General features: G+C 41.9%; 2 protein-coding genes across 8 annotated transcripts; one reads left to right on the forward strand and one right to left on the reverse strand.

Moving 5' to 3' along the window:
- Positions 1-3,189: 3,189 nt before the first annotated feature.
- On the reverse strand, positions 3,190-14,922 carry taf4a (TAF4A RNA polymerase II, TATA box binding protein (TBP)-associated factor). 5 transcript variants are annotated; one of them, XM_088423013.1, is made up of 17 exons: positions 14,484-14,587; positions 14,185-14,291; positions 13,584-14,100; positions 12,253-12,383; positions 11,851-11,970; positions 10,730-10,813; positions 10,529-10,648; positions 10,366-10,455; positions 9,374-9,586; positions 9,161-9,302; positions 8,972-9,074; positions 8,222-8,391; positions 6,829-6,959; positions 6,590-6,715; positions 6,456-6,512; positions 6,006-6,128; positions 3,190-4,267 (listed from the first exon to the last, which is right to left on the reverse strand). In XM_088423013.1, exons 3-17 carry the CDS (start codon positions 14,053-14,055, stop codon positions 4,109-4,111), a joined length of 2,241 nt encoding a protein of 746 aa, XP_088279139.1. In that variant the 5' UTR covers positions 14,056-14,100; positions 14,185-14,291; positions 14,484-14,587; the 3' UTR covers positions 3,190-4,108. The 5 variants fall into 5 exon arrangements, with proteins under 5 accessions (XP_088279139.1, XP_088279137.1, XP_088279140.1 ...); XM_088423011.1 differs by having other exon boundaries at positions 13,584-14,291; positions 14,582-14,922; XM_088423014.1 differs by having other exon boundaries at positions 6,015-6,128; positions 13,584-14,291.
- On the forward strand, positions 14,568-19,441 carry LOC148418672 (protein LSM14 homolog B-like). Of its 3 annotated transcripts, XM_088423016.1 has the most exons (9): positions 14,569-14,749; positions 14,866-17,256; positions 17,339-17,502; positions 17,863-17,992; positions 18,055-18,240; positions 18,311-18,385; positions 18,467-18,607; positions 18,703-18,823; positions 18,883-19,441. In XM_088423016.1, exons 2-9 carry the CDS (start codon positions 17,130-17,132, stop codon positions 19,046-19,048), a joined length of 1,110 nt encoding a protein of 369 aa, XP_088279142.1. In that variant the 5' UTR covers positions 14,569-14,749; positions 14,866-17,129; the 3' UTR covers positions 19,049-19,441. The 3 variants fall into 3 exon arrangements, with proteins under 3 accessions (XP_088279141.1, XP_088279143.1, XP_088279142.1); XM_088423015.1 differs by having other exon boundaries at positions 14,568-14,749; positions 18,311-18,607; XM_088423017.1 differs by lacking the exon at positions 18,467-18,607 and having other exon boundaries at positions 14,568-14,749.
- The last annotated feature ends 114 nt before the right edge of the window (positions 19,442-19,555 follow it).

Genomic DNA, 19,555 nt, shown 5'->3' on the forward strand with positions numbered 1-19,555 from the left:
TTGTCTCATTCTTTGGTCTTTACATCAAAGGCATTTCACATCAAAGCATTAAAAGTAAGGCACTAGGGAGCTGAAATTTCACCCAGATGGTGACAACACATCAAAGTTCAACATGGCATGACCTCTTAGTTATCGCACAAGCAGGAATGTGCCACCACTTGGCTAAAATCCGGCCAAAATGATGTGAAAGAGACCCAAAAACGGTCAAAATACCGCACGATAGTTCATGTTTATAAGAGCGTTTAAAATGGACTCTGTTTCCAAAACTTTTGATTGGCATTGCACATTATTTGTAGAACCTTTAAGCTGAATTCAAGATAATTTCCCAGGACACGCCTTACGTGTCTCACAGCGCATTGGTCAGGAATCGCTAAATTAAACAATAGCGTTCTTTGCAGTTGTGCGCCCGCTGTTGTTTCTAACACGACCTCATTTATAGCACCTAAAATTAACATGACCTTGTCAAGCTGCTATATAAAGTTTGGGGCCATCCTGGGAGGTAGCGTGAAGTAATTAGCTATCACACTAATTAGACAAAAGCATTTTCTAGACACGTTAGAAAACACACTCACGGATTACATATGATAAATGTTTTGATGTGGAATTAGCATGAATTAGATGCGACGTGAGTGGATGCGCACGGGCCATCAAAACATTGGCTTCAAACTGCGACTAATCATCTTTCATTAGCCGCAATCTCCGAGCTTGTCGTTCTTCCGTGTCATGTTACTGTAATATCATCACAACGTTTACAATCATAATCCCGGACATGTGCGCCGATCAATTATTTATTCGTACTAATGACTTTGCTCGGCATCTATTATTCATCCTAGGCTGGTGCGCTGTCCTGCTGGAGTGAGGCTGACAGGGGGAAAATGGAGAGGCAGATGGGAAACGGAGCTTGATTGTACCCTTAAGGGCATCGAAGCCCAACTTGTTGAATGTTTGCTAAAATGACTTAAAAAAAAAAAAATAATAATCTAATAACCAGATCAGGGCAAATGTATACAATTTGGGGTGACCCAACCTGACATCGACCAATGAGGAGTTGTAATTTAATCCTGCCCTCATTGGTCAAAGTAGCGGCAGGAGCCGACCACGCGTCTTGTAGGGGTGCCCTTGAGTGTTATCTGGCCAGTCTTTTCCAAGATTTTGACTATACCTCCAGCAGGCATGTTTCCACCTTACACCTTTTGAGTGTAATCCCTCCTTCCCTGTTATCATGTTTGGTCAACTACGGACTCCACTCGAAGTCGACATCCGAGGAGTGCCCGTGGCATGTGCGTTTACAGTAAACTTGACTGTTTGGCATGCAGGAAACCTTTACGGTAATATATATATTAAATATAAATATATATAAAAATATGCATCCTTTGACTCGATGTGGGTCAGCGGAATCAGGTAAGAGCGTCACATCAGCAAGCAATGCGCATGTCACACGATTGTTGGCGTGACGCTCAAATGGAGACGCCAGGTATTTTGGTTCCTGTTCCGCCCCACCAAGGCGAGGACTTTGTAAAACGGGGATGGTCCTCTCCAGTGGGCTGCCGCCGCCTGCCGCCAGACTTGATGTAGTCCCATTAAAGAGGGCAACAGGCTATTAACCCCCCACATCAATAGCTTGCAGGTGCGCACCATACTTACAAAGCCATTTGAACAGCACTCATAAACAGCGCTGCTATAATAGCATCTGCGGGCCAAAGAAAACTGCCCCGGTCAACCTCGTGACAAAAGACACCTCAAGTCAGCATTAACCCCGGTGTCACAAGGTCATGGACACATCGGAGAGTCAGTTGTTAAGAGGGGCGAGCTGAGTGAAACTGCTGACGCACGCGCCTTCAAAAGTTAGCTGGCATTTCATAACAAAGGCGGTTATTGCTTTGTGCATCTCGCGGGACAAACAAAATAACGACGTCAATTTAGTCACAACCAGATACACATATATATATATATATATATATATATATATATATATATATATATATATATATATATATATATATATATATATATATATATATATATTACACATGGGAAATGTGTATTTTGGTGGTATGTTGTCAAAAGCATGTCAGAGAAACGTCAAGACACCCACAGAGCGTTTCAAATAGTGAAATACAAAGACTACAAAACACAACTAAATGATGTAAGAGCAGACAAGCATCAGTGGGGAAAAAATTTCCATCCAACTCCCCCAACTGTATCTACTTTCCTTTCAAAACAGCGGACGTCTCTACGCAGCAGTAAGAAACGAGTGATGTTACTTGACTCCCGTTCCCTCTGGCGAGCTCAGGGTGTTTACCCAACACCCTCAGGTGCAGCGACCGAGACGTCGCTAGGCAACCTCATCATCCCCCGTTGCCGCTCTGCCTCCGGCGCTCAAGTGGGAGCTTATGTGGACTTAAGTCTGAAAGAGCAGCGCTGGTGATGAGTGGAAGAGGGATTACCATGAAAAGTCACGGTTTGGCTAAGATCTTACCTGTACCACCGAACGGGATGCTGGAGTAACAGCAAAGCAGCTTTTTAATTGGACTCTAATTTCTCCAAGCATCAAAAGTTCAGAGTGACCAAACTATTCACCAAAAAATGACTTTGGTGCCATTCAGACAAATTGATGAAGTGTTTCTGCTTTGCCGTTTTAACACAAACGAAAACTACATGACTTTGGTGAGTGTATTTTAAAAGGAGCTACTGCCATCTTGCGGTCAATACAAGTACTTTCATCCCATCCAAAGCGTTTTAAAAGGGCTTTTGCTCTGATTGTCAGATTCAACCGCGCACTTGCCTGTTGCTCAATTTTGGAAAATGCTTGTTGCATGCTAACAGCTTGATCTAGCAGATGTTGCCTGAGCACGGTAACACAATATTAATCAAAATGCTGTTTGGATGAGCGGCTCCGCATGCGCGATATTTTTATCAAACCCTAACCCGAACCCACTTTTTGGGGTTTAACAAGATTTACCCCTCCACCCCCTCACACACACACACACACACACACACACACACACACACACACACACACACACACACACACACACACACACAAAATTCCACCCATAATTAATATTTGTAGGTATTGTCAGACAGAAAAAGTCTGCAGATCAAAAATCAGCGGCACACCGGGCAGTTTCAGGACAATGCTGCCCCCTAGTGCTGAACGAGAAACAAAACGCACAACATAAAATGAGGTTAGTGCAAAAATGTTAATTTATTAAAAACTTTCAATTTGATTCATGGGTACATTCTCACAGCTATTAAAAATGTGTAAAAGTTAAGATGCAACATATACAAATATACACGTTTTTGAATCATATACTAAAAGATAAAGGGCTGAAAAGCACAATATACTGTATTCATGTCGAGAAATAACTACAATATCTGAAAACAACGGTGATGTGGACAGCTAAAACAATCGATAGGAGGTGGCAGTAATTTCAATCAAGATAAAAATTATTAGAATAGAAGCACTTCACACAATGAATCTAAAAAACGAATGAATTAACTTACACAAGAAGGTACATGACACACAATGCATGAAAAAAATTAAATAAATATCTAAACCATATTTCAACAAATTTGGTGAATAAATATGTGTCAAATAAAATCCAGTCATGAGGATCTATTATTTACTTGCTTGATGGGCTACAGCGGAGTATGCTATATGGCTTATAGTTAGAAAGGCGATTCAGTAGCTCACGATTAGTAATTTACTTCAAATTAAGATGATGATTTCATAGAAACGAGTGTGGAGTCTCTTTCGATAAAAATAGTTCTTTTCAGTGCTTCAAACTGCGACGCGCAAACCGACGAGGGGCGCGAAGATCGAGCGAGCGAGCGCATACTTGCATAATTTGAAAATGGATCGAAATCATGAACGAAAGCAGATTTCCGGAGGAGATTCGGAGTCCGTTGCGGCTCAGAAAATCAATGCGCCTTTAAAAGGGGAGGTAGAAAGGTGATTCAATATATAGTTACAGTATATACTTTGCTGTTTTAGGTCCTACATCTGCCCAAGTGAAGAAGGGAAAAAAAAAACATATTCAGGAGCCTTGTTGGTCGCTCTTTCCAACACACTTGACTCCACCCCCTCTCTGAAGTGTCACGCGGCCTACTTGAGAAAGCCTCTGTAGAGGAAATTGGAGCTACTGGTGAACCTCTCGTTCTCCAAACAGAAGAGCAAGTCCCTGAGATTGACGCGTGTGATGCGCTGCCGTGTGGGCCTGGAGCCCGATGGGCCGGCCGCCCCTGAAGGATTGGGACCTGATCCCTGAGAATCCAGACAGACAAGCAATATTATTATTAGAAAGAAACGTAAACATCTAAACAAAGAATTCTGCTTCCGCTAACAATATTAGATGTAAACATAATCATACTTAACTCTCTAGTTATGTTTGTTTGCAAGGCTCACTTTGACACATAAACGTGTCCAAAATTGATATACAGTTACATCTACTTAAGAAATTCATTCGTTCCGGAAGAAATTTCGTAACGCGAACCTTTCATAAGTACAGTCGGCCCCCGGCTTACGAGCACCCTGATTTACGAACAATTCGCCTTACGAGCGTGGATCAGGGAGATTTACGAACAAACCTCTCGCCTTACGAGCAATTCGACATGCCGGCCATTGAGTATGTAGAAATATTCTCGTTTAATTGTGTCAATAAAATCAACGGTAGCGACATCATCAATCATCAGTAGATACTTGTGGCAGTAACGTGAACGCTATTGCTCTTACAACGTCACACTGACTGTCTCACTCACGGTGTCTAAATATATTACCATTTAAGTGTAGTGTTTGTACAGCTAAAGGGAAAAACAGCTGACATGAAATTAAATGTGCCGATTGCAGGACAAAGAATTGTCATTGGTTTAAATGTGTGTGTTTTTTTTTAATTAATTGTCAATACATTCCAACCGTTTAAAAAAAAAAGTGCGAATAATTATCAGTCAGTCACGGAGATGCGAATATGCTATTGGTCGATTAAGGTCACCCGGTCTCACTCACGGAGATGCTATTGGCCGGCGTCACACGTCAATCACAGAAATGCCGATATGCTATTGGCCGAACGCCTTTATCTAGCTTGATGGGACAGGATGGAAGGTAGGAGAGAAAATTAGTGAAAAACGGAATGTTGTGAAGACTTTGCAAACTTTATCTGTTAGACATAGCTTCTAAAATTACTAGCAGCGGTAAAGAAAGAAATAAGAGGATGATGTTTTAGTATCTGCGTGATTTGCACCCTGACTGAAAGAGTTACTCTAACACTGTAAGACCAATAGCATATCTATTGCCGTGTTAACTTTGAGCGTTGGACTCTGCCACCCCTCTGCTTACACCCAGCTCAAGTCTCGTCGTTTCAAAGGTAAAAGCTATTTATCCATTGTAATTATTATGTAATGCAAGTGTACAGCAGATTATGTCACTCAATTTTAATATATGTATACAGTGTGTCGTTTTTACATAAGGCTTCGGCGCGCGTTGCACGCATTCACGAATTAACATGGGTTTGGATTGCCCGCTATACGAGCAATTCGAGATACGAGCGTAGCCGCTGAACGGATTAAGTTCGTAACCCGGGGGCCCACTGTACAGCTGATTTTTACGTGTATATAGAGGTCCATGGGAGCAATATTTATTTTTTGGATTATTTTGAGCATGTAAGCTTACTTAAATTTACTTGCCGGGGTCATGCGAAGTGCTTCCTGTGTGATGTCATTGCTAAAATGACATCAACTGCGACAACGATTGACCAGAAAATGTCATGTAAAAGTCGTATTGGTTATAACATCAGATTTTTATGCAGAAAGATTTTTTTTTTCCCAAAATGTGTGGTTACAGCAACATCATGCCTTCATCAATCAAACCGACACATTGTTAGAATGCTGCACCAACACAACCTTAAAATGCCTGTTTACGTTTGGTAGTACAGAGTGCCCCCTGGTGACGCCTAAACTGGGCCATGTTTGTCGGTGGCTAAAATCCAAAGTGGCGCAGTCGAGTTCACCTCTGTTACCGCAGTGGAAGCTGGCGAATCGGGAACCTTCCTCTTCTTTCTGGGGCCAATGGCGGCCAGAGCAGTCAGATTGGCCTCCCTCTGTCTCATCTGTGCCAGCTCCTGTTGCTGCATCTGGGGGAAAAAAAAAAAGAACAACACACTTTCATTCGTAGTCATTCACAACACACTTTCATTTGTAGTCATTCACTGCCAATGACGGCTAAAGACGTCAAAGATTCCTTTTAACTGGGCTTGGGGTTAAATGAGGTCATTATTTAAGCAGTCACTATGAGTTTCTGGCATTATACGCCAAAATACAAATGCACTACCTGAACTAACCTACCATTTTGTGAACAACATTTAACTCATTGGATGCCAATGACGGCTATAGACGTCAAAGATTCTTTTCGACCGGGCTGGCAGCCAGTGAGTTAAAAGCGACCGACCGACTCCTCTCACCTCTTTTGCTTTCTGTTTGAGACGCAGCTGCTCCGGGTCCTCCTGACGAGCTCGAGACTGCGTGGACAATAAACCCAAAGATCAATATCAATAATAACCGTATTGTCCAAAGTCAGAAGACACTTTTATCATACCTTAGCTGCCTTTAAAAGAATCTCCCTCTCCTGTTCCTCCTTCCGCTGTTTCTCTAACTGATCCAGCTGCTCGAAGAACTTTAGCTGTGAACGAACGTCACTGATCTGTTCATGGTTGTCCTCCTCCTGCCAGGAGACAATGTTTACTTAGTAAAACAAAAAAAGATTCATGTCTGGTCCAAATTCTGTCAACTGCACCAAATTGTCAAGCGTTGGGAGGCAGGTGACAGGCCGCAAACCTTGAAATTGAGGCTTTTCTGTTGCGCCACGTGGGAGACCCTTTCCAGCAGATCGCGGAGTCGATGCTGAGTAGCATGCGACACGTAATTTATCACCTCCGGACCGAGGTCTGTCACTCCGTGTTTGCGGCCTGGAGCAGAGAGACAATACCGTTAACTTATTCCATCCCAAAGACGTAATTCATACGTCTATAAAGAGTCTTGACATTTAATCCCGGTTACTAAATACAGATTTTTTTTTCCACCAAAATACTAGTTAGTGTAAAGGAGGGTCTAAAAATAACTGCAGTTAACTCATTCAACGCCAGCCATTTTTCCCATAAATAAATGTCTAAGATTTTTTAGAACATGGCTTTAAAGAGTTCTGACTTTCAATTCCAGTAATAATTTACAGATTTTTTTTCCCCCCTAATACTAGTGTAAAGGAGGTGCACAAAACTTGAGATAACTCATTCACTGCCAACCATTTTCCCTATAAATAAATAGATACATTTCCTGGGATTGAATGTCTAAGATTTTTTTTTTTTAAATATGTCTTTAAAGAGTTCCGGCATTCAATCCCGGTAATTTTTTTGTTTCTTTGTTTTTGTTTGCAAATATTAGAGGAAAAGAGGGCCCAAAAATAAATGGAGTTAACTCATGAAATGCCAGCCATTTTGTCTATAATAAATAAAGTTCCGGGAATTGAATGTCTTTTGAAAAGTACGTAAAAATACAACTTGAAAGATTCGTGGCATTCAATGCCAGAACTAATTTACAGATTTTTTTTTAATACTGGTGAAAGGAGGGTCCAAAAATAACTGGAGTTAACTTTTAAATACATTTTTAGGATTAAATGTGTAAGATTCTTGAAGATACGTAAAAATATGTCGCCAGGATTGAATGAGGTAACAGATGCATGTACAATAACATGTTTTTGGCCTAGCGTAGCGGGAAAAAAATAAATAAATAAACTACAGTTTTGTGCCATTCTATGCGGCAATTGACCCTCACGCATTTAAATAAAACAGTAAAAATAAATAAAAACAGCAAACATTAAGATGCAGTTTCACAAAAGCAGGCTTGTCGCCAAGTTTTGAAAACATGAATTTTCCACGGGCAATCTTTTGATTTCCAAATTGTAATCCAAGTATATTTAAAAAAAAAAAAGTAGACAACGTGCACCACTGAATGATGAATGCGCCAAAACTTTAAACAGGTTTTTCTGCAAAACAGGGTTTTCAACTTGGCACCATTCAAAATCTTCTAACTTCCTCCATTTTTGAGCTACCTTTGCGGTCAATCTATCATTTTAAAGCACAATTCAAATGTACGAATATGGCAATTTTCTTTAAGCCCTTCTATGAGCCTGATTTGGTGTCATGCAAAATTGTGGAGAATCGTGGCGTCTGACCAATCTCCAGCATCCTCCTCTGCAACATGGCGCAGGAAAGAAAAGCCTCATCCTTGCAGGAGTGGGTCACCGCACCCACCAGTCCCGAATTGGTTGCCAGGATGTTGGCACTTTCCTCGGACAGGTTGACTCCAGCCATGGAGGCCACGTCATTGATGTCGTCGTCATCTCTGGCGAAACAGGTGCGGCGGTACCAGTTTGGTGACACATATTCAAACGTGGCTGTTTTCTTTACATCTGATTCCAGAATCGGTATGCTTTTGTTTCACTTTATTTGGTTGTGGATGACTTGAGCGTTTGAAGGGGAGGGGAAAAAAAAAAATCTTCTATGTGGCCATAATATGGCAAAAACGGCACTGCGAGTAATATTGCGCTTATGAAATATTAGGCAGAAAAATCAATCTCGGATGTCGGCCATTTTGACGCTTGCCATCAACTGAAAATGAGATCACAGTTTTCTCAGGTATGGGCAAATAACAACAAGCATGATAGGCTGCTATGATCACTCTTACATGTTTAATGGGCATATAGCTTTATGGATGTGAGAAGTAAATGGCAGTAGGGTGTTTTTGAGGGTGCTATTGGTAATAATGATTCCAAACCGCTTTGCATAGGCAAATTTTGTTGGCGTCTTAAAAATGCCTATAGTATGTACTGTCTAGAAAATCACTCATTTTGAATAGTTCTGACATCGCTACAATAAAGAATATGTGTAAAAATAAGTTGGATGAAAATGCTTCATGATCTTACTTGAAAGTACCGCCTGCTTCTTTCAGCTTATTCTTTTGAGCCGGCGTCAAAGCTGCGATCGAGTTTTGTCTAGAAACAGCTGACGCCTCCGTCTTAACAGGAACTGCCAGGGGTTTGGAGACGGACAGAAAGTGTAAACCGACTGAAGAAAATGATAGCACGGAGGAAACGAGCGAAGGACACGCTCACATGGTTGCAGCTCTTTGAGCTGGACCTGCGGCTGTCCCAGCACGATGCGACCTGGGGCCTGATTCCTGAGATTCAGCATAGGGGACACGGCTAATGGGACCTGAGGTCTCAGCATTGCTCTCTGCTGCTGAGGCTGGAGGACCTGCGGAGGCTTATGCTTATTATCGCTCGGATTGCTAATTTTATTGCTGGAGACGGCCGGCGGATATTTACAAGAGAAGGCGTGTGTCCGGGCTTGCTAACATTTGGCTGAAGCTGGGGTCGGTTGATCTGCGCGGCGAGGCGAGGGGCGGGGCTGCTCAGGACAACTGTGGTGGGACTCGGCGAGGCGGGCAAGACGGAAGCGGAACCCGGCTGGGCCAGCTGACTCTGCTGGATGAAGGCTGCCGAGTCTGGAGTGAGTTGCCGCAAGGCGGGAAGATTTTTCTGCGCATAAAGTGGCAAACGTTACTGGATTCATGTACCGTAATTCCCCAAATAGAGGATGCACCTGTGTAGAGGACGCAGCCTTAAATTTAGGGTCACATTCTGGAATTTTCTATGTCATTTTCTATAGGGCGCACCCCACGTTTGGCGATAATGTAAAAACTATGGCAAAATAGAATAAATCTCATCTCCCTAAACTCTGTAAGATACAGCCCGTGATTCCCCGAATAGAACACGCACCGGTGTACAGGACGCACCCTTAAATTTGGGGTCAATTTCCGCTATTCTCAATGTTACAGTGTATAAGACGCATGTGAAAACTATAGCAAAGTAGAATAAATATTTTCTTCTTTTCATATCCGCAAGTAAAATACTTGTGGCGCGTTAAGTGTGTTTCAGATTTCCCACACTGTGAGGGGTCAGTGAACACCTCGCCAGTGTAAAATCGATGCACTCGAAGCAGTTGGATCAGCTGGATACATCATAACTGATACATGATTTTCTCCCTTTTAGTAATATTCCTGCACGTGAACAAGGACGGACTCGGAAGTCTGCTTGCTTCTTTTATTGAAAATCATGCCGAAAAATCCTCAGCTAACACAAGCTGCAATAGGCACTGGCCTCCTGATGTACGTCTGTCTGTTATGGTAATTATTCTAGGTAAGAATATGACCCATATAAAAATGCACATATGTGCGTCAAATCTCATATTATGTGGTTTATGTATCAAGCTATCTCGAATGGTGTAAAAATAAGCAAATCAATAAGAGTGAGCGTACTTCAAGGAAAGGCACTAGGTAGGGTTGGGGCGATGAGTTAAGCTCTTTATAGAGTCTGCTGGTGAACTCCTCGGCTTCCAGTTTATTCTCCTGAAGAAAAAGCGGACATGAACGTAATATGCAGATGCCACGAACGCCTTGAACACCGGCAGGTGCGACTCACCAGCAGGTCTTTCACCAGCTGTTTCACGCTGGCAGCTTCGCTTAATCGCTTGCCGGTGCAAGTCAGCTTGATCAGTGTAGACAAGAAGTTTCGACATTTGTTCACATTCTCCATTGTTTCCTGATGGGTGGAAAAGACGCATTTAGACTGTGTTTGTTTGCGACGTCAGCGAGGGATTTTCATCCCGGTGACAGGACTCACTTTACTCATTGTAACTGATGTTACTGTGGTCCCGGCTGTTTGGCTTCTCTGGGCCAATCCCGGTATTGCCGTCCCCACTGAAGTCTAAGGAGAAGATTTTGCTAAAAGGATTGTTTCTTAGAAATGTTTCACTCAGTCACAGTGTGGCCACAGTAACCTTGAAAAGGTTACTTAGTTACTTGATTGATGACTTCCTTGAAAAAGTAGCTATTACCAGTTAATGTGCTGCATTTCACAGATACTGACTAGACTCAGCATAAAAATGCCACTCGGTTTTGCTCAATTAATTACTGCAAGGCTCGAAATATGTATTTTTTTTTTTTTTTACTGAATTTGAGGAGCATTTTTTTTTTTTTCAATTTATGGGCCTTCATTTTTGCAAGTTAATTCCAGAGAACTGAAGCAATGTATTTTTTTCAATTAAACAAAAATAACACTCATTACTGACCAATATTATTATTTTACAGTCATCAATATGTAGAAAAGAACAGAATAGTATAGGATAAAATAGAATAGAATGCTTTGATTGTCATTTTACATCAAAGTACATTTAATAAAAACTGAGACAAAAATAGAGATTATTTGTTGTCTGGATATGAAATTTCCAACTGCATTTGAATGCAGCACATCAAACCAAAAGCTTGGTAAGGGTATTGCATTGCTGCCCATGTGTAATTGGATGTATTTATTTTCATGTTGGACGACATACAAGCACGGCAGTGGCATGTTATTATGATGAGTGCACATCACACGTTTGTTTTTTGTTTTTTTGCACTACGTGATATTCAGCACTACGTTATAAGCACCATTGTCTCTGTTTGTTATTTATTGCTATTTATTGCTATTTATTTATCGCTCAATTAAGGAATGTATTCGGCTGCTCGGGGGGTGAACAGAGTAAGCATTTATTTGTTTGGTAGAACTATGCTTATGACAATAAATCTCTTGAATCTTGTTATTTAGTACCTAACGCAATCGATTACTTCAACTAGACACATCATATTTTCAGTTATCTTTATTTCTAAGCTTGAAATGGCCTGTGATATTACATTTTCACACTCTGTGTTGAATAACTGTCGTCGTCCATAGTTTACCATCCACACTTGAAAAACAGTCAGTACCTGAAGGACAGGAGGTCTATGAAGAGTGGTGGTGGAAGCTATGGACGTCGGAGCTGGACAGCCCGTTCGGATAATGGTGCTCGGAGATGTTTGTCTGCTGATGATGGTGTTTCCAGGAACCTGGAAAATGGCAGACAGAACAAATTACATATGGTGAGCTCACTTTTGACCTCGAAACGACAAAAAAGACAAGATATGACACTTCTTCGGATACCACCTTCAAAGCGTACCAAAATCCTGCTTTGACAAGGACCATTGACAGTTTTAAAGTTAAGATTCATGACAACCTAAGCGCGCAACTTTTCACCTGACAAGAAAATGTCTCATGTGGACTATTGAGGTACAAGCACAAACTAGAGAATGTTAACGTGAAAAGAGACAAATTGAAGAATGCGATACGACCTGTCCTGGAGGCATGTTTGGCGTAGCGCTTCGGGGCGCCATGCCACCGAGCGCCTGTGCCTGCATCTGAGCCAGCGCCTGTTGAGGAATCATCAACAGCTGTCCGGCCTCACTGCGTACCAGCACCATCCCTGAACAAAGATGGACAAGACATATTCAAGTACATCCCACCTATTTCCCTCATACAATTAATACAATGAGGATAGACTAATATTGGCAGTGGCCTTCTTTCTTCCTAAATCTTCAGAAATCCAATAAAAGACCAATAGAAAACATTGTTCACTTCTGGGAATTCTGCGGCTGTTTTTTGTTTGAAATCAAAACAAAATGAAGTCAAGCTGTAACATTTCAGTTAAATTGAAATTTAGGACACTTTTAATGTAAAAAAAAAACAAAAAAAACAATGGAACTAGCTTTACTTACATTAGTTTTGATTACTTTTTTAAGACATGCTGGGGGCTGTCTAAACCTTTAGTAAGAATTTCAAAACCACACCAGGGCTCTGCGGAGGACACGCAACCTCATCAAGGACGAGACACATCAACAAAATGATCTGTTTGAAATGCTAGAGGAGCCTAAGGGCTAGGACTGCCAGGCTGGAAAACCGCTTCTACCCACAAGCCGTCCGGATTCTCAACAAATCCCTCACACACTAATCTGGCTCTGACAGCATGGATGAATAATATTTTGCTATTTATTTATTTTGCTATTTATTTTGCTATTTATTTTATCTGTTTGATTATAGAATGCAGTTTGCTGCTCGGTAGATGAACGGAATAGGAATTTCTTTGTGTGGTATAATAATATGATACATGACAATAAAACTCTTGTTTTGTTTAAGACAAAAAAAACAACTATTTTGCAATCTGAAACCACTTTTTCATTAAATTTAAGCTTTATCCATTTAAACAAAGTTAAAGGGATAATCCACCAATTTAAAGCTTTATCCATTTAAACAAAGTTAAAGGGATAATCCACCAATTTAGCCATCATCAGCAGTAACAAGTTAACATTTTGTCTATCATTAATTTGATAACTATATTTTATGTACACTGAACACCTAAAAAAACATTTTTTCTCAAAGCTCAGGTATTGACCAATCACGACTGACCTGTGGCTGAGCTGTGATTGGTCATTGCCTCTATATTAAATTTTGAGAATGGACACTTTTTTGTCCACAAACTTGATTTGGTCTTTTTTCAGATCTTTTTTCAATATTATTATCCCTACTTATAAGTACACGCTGTGAATACTTTTGCCACATTGTGCAAGATGCGATTAATTCGCTTTGTGTGCTATCTTATGTAGTTTTTGTGAGGATTTGCACTCACCAGGGGGAAGCTGGATGTTATGCACGGGGGGCTGCCCGCTGGGGGTCAGAGGGAGCCTGGGTGACAATATCTGTTGCGTCAACGTTTGGATTCCACCCGGAGCAGCATCAGAAGCGCCAGACTGCTGCGACGGAGCCTGCGGGCCGGCGCCGCGGGACTCGGCCTTGACGGCGGGCGCCATCCCACGTATGCCATCGCTGCTCCCGTTCAACTGCACGGTTTGCACAGGAGGCCTGACCAGCGTCACGGTGGCCCCCGCCGCCGGGTTGGCGCCGGGCGCTGAGGCGATGACGCCCTGCGAGTTAGGCTGAGGCATCTGGATGACCGTGTTTGACAAAGGGGGCCCGACGGCGGACCCCTTGGACGACACGGGTCCGGGGCCGGCCCCAGACGTCACTGGACAGCTGTTATTACAACTCGCCGCTGTAGTCCCCGCAGGAGGTATGACGCTTCCTGAAGTGTGACAGTTCATAGTTGCTCATTGAATTGTCTGTGCGGAGTTTGGGCCCACTTGCTCCTGACGAGTGAAGATAAGTCACAGCAGCAGTGATAATGAGTGTTTTGCCAGCCTCGCGTCCCGTGGCAAAGTCCGCCGACCAACCATGGGGACGTCGTGACGTAGACACCCCATGCACTTCCAACTTGTTAGAAAGTGATGGGGCTAAGCTCTGGCGCATCTACTCATCTCCCCTAACAGCGTGTTCCGTCCTAAACACGGAGAGCAACAGAGTATTAGGAGTTACAGCATACCTGTCTAGCCAAGTCCCAAATGGACGTCAGCGCGCTTACACGGGAGCAACATGTAACGCTCAAAGGTCTTCCCCAGTGGTTATCGTGGCACAAAAGCAACGATTGTGAGTCTAAGGACAATTCGGCGTCACAGCCTACGGGTTTATTCACCTCTGTGTGTAACGTAAGCTCTTCCAACAGACCAGGCGCGGCCGCCATCTTTACTCTTCGGTGAGCTAGCGAGAAGTGAAGCGAGCTAGTGGACTTACCAGCTGAGGCGCGCATGCGCACGACAACTTCGACTTCTTGTTGGAGGCACTTTGGTGACCTGTGATTGGCTGCTCCGCGACGTAAAAGGCGGTCCTAATGGCTTCAACTGTCATTCCAGAGGATTCGTTACTAGGGGTAAACACCGCCGCGGTCTCCGAGTGTTTCCGGTAAATAGCGCGTGCTAAGACGGCTTGTTTGCACGGAGACCCAGTCACAAGCGCTAACCGTGACTGTTTGTGAGTTGTCGGGATGTTTTACAAAAAAAGAGCGGTTGTTTTTCCAGATTTGAGCACGGTGGGGACGCGGTGCAAGATGGCTCCACTCTACTGCCGTGGGCAAAAAAAAAAGTGAAGTTGTTGGAGAGAAGAGGCGGGAGTGGGCGTCACACCCGCCCTCAGAGGAAACTCGTCTAGTGGGATCGCGTGTGCTAACCTGGCCGTTTGGAACTGTACTGTTATGCATTGTTCTAGGGACGTCATTTTGAAAACGTCAACTTTTTTTTAATGAAGCGTTCTCGCAAAAAAAAAAAAAAAAACGTACTAAAGCAAGGCACGTATTGCTGGGTCGTCGAGCCAAGTCGTCATTCACAATTAATAATTATAATAATGGCACACAATATAGCTCACGAATCCAATCTGCGAATGTTTAATCAAGAAAAAAATAAACCGAATAGCAACATAGACAAAAAAACAACAATTTGATGAAAGAGAATAGTGATCAAACGGGATAGAAAAGTCATGAAAACCAAGTAAAAAGTTTTTTCTATAAATAGTGTGTGAGTTAAAACTTCACGCACCTGTGTGTGTGTGTGTGTGTGTGTGTATGTATATATATATATATATATATATATATATATTTCTTTTTTTTTTTTTATAAATAAAAAAAAACAAGATTTCCCGACTCGTCGACTGAAAATGACATCACACGTGCTTAAGACTAACGGCCAATCAAGACTCACCTCTTGGGTCATGTGACAAAGCTGAGCGGTGATTATTCATTACCTGAGCCGTCAGCACGCAATGTCATTCTCACGCTACAGGAAGTGTTAATTATAAACAAAATAAAATGGTCATTCAGTTAACTAGATCAAAATAACTTTTACTGCTGAATTAATTCTAAACAAAACGTTTTTTTTCCACAACTAAGTTGAGTATCTCTCAGTATGAATAAGTGTTTTGTATATCTATACTTTAATTATTTTACATATTTTTTTCCTTTTAAGTGAACCTAAATATTGACCCAAATTACCGATTATCAACCTCCTTGATCACTATAGAATCTGCCCTGAAAAATAATACTATTGCTACTTCTGGAATACAGTGATAGCATGTCAACCTCACAGTTCCTTGATATGTGAAGTTTGCATTTTCTCCCTGTGCCCTTGTGGGTTTTCCTCCCAAAAACATGCATGCTAGTTGAATTGGACACGAACAAGTACAAAAACAAACTTTATTTGTACCTCATGTTCCACTGGCACCTGGCCAGTAGAAGGTGCTAGAACTCCACTTTATCCCTTAGCAGACCAAAAAAGCAATAAAAGTGACATGAAAATAAATGGAAGTAGAAGTATGTTGTTTGAGAAAAATAAGGTGTGCACATCATCGTTTTGCTGTGTTTTTTTAAATAAACGCTAGAGGTTGTTGTTTACTGCTCTTTCATCAACCTCATTCATTCATCCCAGACAAAAAAAGCAAACAAAAAACAACACATTACAAATGAGGAAACTATATATATATATATATATATTTTTTTTTTTTTTTTTTTTTTTTTTAACTGACATATCCTCTTTACGGTGCACTGTTTGAATAGATATATATAGTTCCTTTATTTAATTGACATAATCCTTTTACAATTCACAATAACAATTCTATGTCAACACATCAGTAGAACAACACAACAAATCATAGAATAATAACACAAATATGTACAAACATCCATCCAGACACTGAACAAATATAACTGACAAACTTCACTTAAATTAGAATGAATCAAGATTAAAATCAGTTCTGAGCAATTCAAAACATGTAGTGAAATTTTAAGAAATGGCTTTGTGAAAAAAATAAAAAGACAATATTGCAAATTTCTATGTCTTTGTATGTGAAACACTTTTATCTTGAATTTGTATTCTGTGATTAGTTTTTGGAAAAATAAAATCAATTGTTTGAATATAGTCGTAGATCCTAATGCGTACGTCCGTCATGACAGGTGTGTTGGTCACGTGACATCCGGCGGGCGAATCATACTGAGCCAGCTGTTAAAAATACCAAACAAAAAAGGGAAGTTCTTTTTCTAGTGGTGCATATAGAGTGAGGATATATCGTGATAGATTAGTTAGACGCACTTAGAAGAGTGTGAAATCTTCCACCGCCCGTTTATTGACAAATCGGCGTGCGCCTGCTAAAGAATCAAATGAACCACCTTCCAGCCAATCGGATTGCGTCAACTGCCGACCTTATAAAATTCACAGGTGCCGCTAGTTTGGCTCATTGTTGCTCTTTAATGTCCTGCTGCTCTTTTTTCACGTCGTTTTCTTAATGCGCTGCAACTATGAGCACCCGAGGCGGAACTCCTTATATTGGCAGCAAAATCAGTTTGATATCTAAAGCACAGATTCGGTATGAAGGTGTGTTGTCCTACGTGGACACCGAAAGGTCCACTGTGGCGTTGGCCAAAGGTAAGTTCTTAATTCGTATCCGTCTGATGGGATGCTCAAGAAGCAACATGCGAGATTTTTTTTTTCTTTGCATTTTCAACAGTCAAATCATACGGGACCGAAGACCGCCATACCGGCAGTCCACTCCCCCCTAAAGATGAAGTATACGAATATATCATTTTTCGAGGGAGCGACATAAGGGACATCACCGTGTCGGAACCAGCAAAACCGCATCATGGGCTCCCACGTGACCCTGCTATTGTACAGGTGTGTTCACTGCTTTTTTTCCAGTGCAAATAATACTTGTGAGCCTGGTTTTCTTTATATCTAAATGCAACTCTAGCAGGGTGTCAAACATACGGCCAGCGGGCCGATTCTGACCCGCAAACTGGTTTAATCCAGCCCGTGAGATGATTTTGTAAAGAATCAGTTGCAGGCTATTTTGTTGTTGTTTTTTTTCTCAATTTTTTGACCAGAAAAGGACTACTGATATTTGTTTTTCATTTTGTATTAATATAAACAAACTTAAATATAAATACCCCCCCCCCCCCCAAAAAAAAATAAAATGAAATAAAAATGTCAATCTCTATAAGAATAAAAATGTCTACCCGACCCCCCTCCCTCAAGTCATCTCTCGGAAGCTCTCCTGGTGGATACAACCCACGCTGGAACCAGTACCAAGACATGACGTCCACCTACAATCAGCTGGCCACCGGTTCTCTACTCAACCAACAATACGGCGGAGCACAGGGTCTCGGTACGGTGTTAATCCACTTAGGCACCTTTTCGTTGTCCTTTTCACACTTTGTGTTCTTGCAGTTCCGGGATTTCACGGCATCCCCGTCCGAAGAGCTCCGATGGTCGAGCAAGCAGTTCAGACGGCGCCGTTGGCCAGCAGCGTTCAGAAAAAGGGGAGATCCTCAAATCAGCCGCAGCAGGTCCGGCAGAGTTTTCGTCCGGGCCAGCGCGCCGCTTCCCAAGTCCAGAAAGACAATGTCTCCAGTCGTAAGGGTTCAAATTTGTTAAAGATCATTGAATCTCCATTTTTTTTCTATTTAAGTCTTTTCCTTTTTAGAACAAACCACATCCCAGCCAAGTGAAGGCAATACGCAAGGCCAAGTTGCAGATGATAAACAAAGGCGAAAACAAGGTATTTCACCTTCTTGGGTTTTTACAAGAATACTTCAAATGTACGAAAGTTTTTTGTTTGTTTATTTTCTGGGGGGTGCAGGAAGTCGTAGAACGAGGAACTGGAACAGAGGGCAGATACTTGTGAAGAACTCCACATCTAAAACTTTAAAATTTGAGTCAGATTTTGACTTTGAATCAGCAAATGCTCAGTTTAAAGACGATCTCACAAAAGAGATTGTAGGTGCGTGATTATTTTTTCTTTAATTACTTGGACAGTGAGCCCCCACGTTCATTTGCTGTTAGGACTTGAAATGAACTTGAACCCCTCCCCCGCAGTTAAGGTGTCCCCAGAGGCCTCGGAGAACCCCCATACGCAGGAGGATGACGCGCATGGCGAAAAGTACTATGACAAGAGCAAGGGCTTTTTCGACAACATCTCATCGGACATGAAGCCCAGGTGAGGATGCAGTATTTTGAATCATTTTTTTCCCCCCATCATGACGTGGGCACCCTCAGGAGGACTACGTGGGCAGAGGAGAAAAAGTTGAACCTGGAGACGTTCGGCGTGCAGGGACGCTTCCTGCGAGGCAGAGGATTCCGGGGGCGGGGCCGCAGAGGCCAGAGCAAAGCCGAACAGCGCCCCCTCCCGAAAATGGATGGCGGCAGTGTAAGAAAGTGTTAAGATTTATTTTCTAAAAATACATGTGGTGCTTTTCTACTTGTTTAAGCATTGTCTCCCCTCCATTTTCAATTTGAAGCATTTATAAAAAAATCTTTAGTTTGTTTATTCCAAGTATACGTTTAAGAATATACTGTACATTTTGTATCTGAAATGGGAGAGAAATTTATTTGATTCCAGTAGCTGTTTACCAAGGGAACGTGTTCATTTGGAGTTAAGCCAGAGTGTCCTTGAACAGAGTAGCGGGCATACAATTTAATTTTGTTGCTGTAAGTGGATCTTATTGGATGTGCTTGACTGTCCAAATTGGTCAAGTGGAATGGACGGTCAACTGTACTTTGTTTTTCCCTACCTGCAATGTTTGTGTAACAGTTGCTATTAAATGTCATCAACAAACACTTTTGCACGTTTCTTCCTGTCGGTCTGCACAATGCATGGAAAATTCTTGGGTGGCCAGATTTTCCAACGTAAAAACATGGACTGAAGTATGCAATACATTTGTAGCAGTAA

The sequence above is a fragment of the Hippichthys cyanospilos genome, chromosome 9 (genome assembly GCF_059441005.1).
Source record: "Hippichthys cyanospilos isolate Australia breed blue-spotted pipefish chromosome 9, RoL_Hcya_1.0, whole genome shotgun sequence".
Classification (NCBI taxonomy): domain Eukaryota; kingdom Metazoa; phylum Chordata; class Actinopteri; order Syngnathiformes; family Syngnathidae; genus Hippichthys; species Hippichthys cyanospilos.

Excerpts from the sequence above, each read along its gene's own strand:
- taf4a (XM_088423011.1), bottom strand. The coding sequence starts at position 14,055 with ATGAACTGTCACACTTCAGGAAGCGTCATACCTCCTGCGGGGACTACA. Across the intron at positions 10,649-10,729 it reads CATCAGTTACAATGAGTAAA|GAAACAATGGAGAATGTGAA; the intron begins GTGAGTCCTGTC and ends TCCACCCATCAG. Across the intron at positions 4,268-6,005 it reads CTTCCACTGCGGTAACAGAG|GGATCAGGTCCCAATCCTTC; the intron begins GTGAACTCGACT and ends CTGGATTCTCAG.
- LOC148418672 (XM_088423015.1), top strand. The coding sequence starts at position 17,130 with ATGAGCACCCGAGGCGGAACTCCTTATATTGGCAGCAAAATCAGTTTG. Across the intron at positions 18,241-18,310 it reads GAAAGACAATGTCTCCAGTC|AACAAACCACATCCCAGCCA; the intron begins GTAAGGGTTCAA and ends TTTCCTTTTTAG. Across the intron at positions 18,824-18,882 it reads TCATCGGACATGAAGCCCAG|GAGGACTACGTGGGCAGAGG; the intron begins GTGAGGATGCAG and ends GGGCACCCTCAG.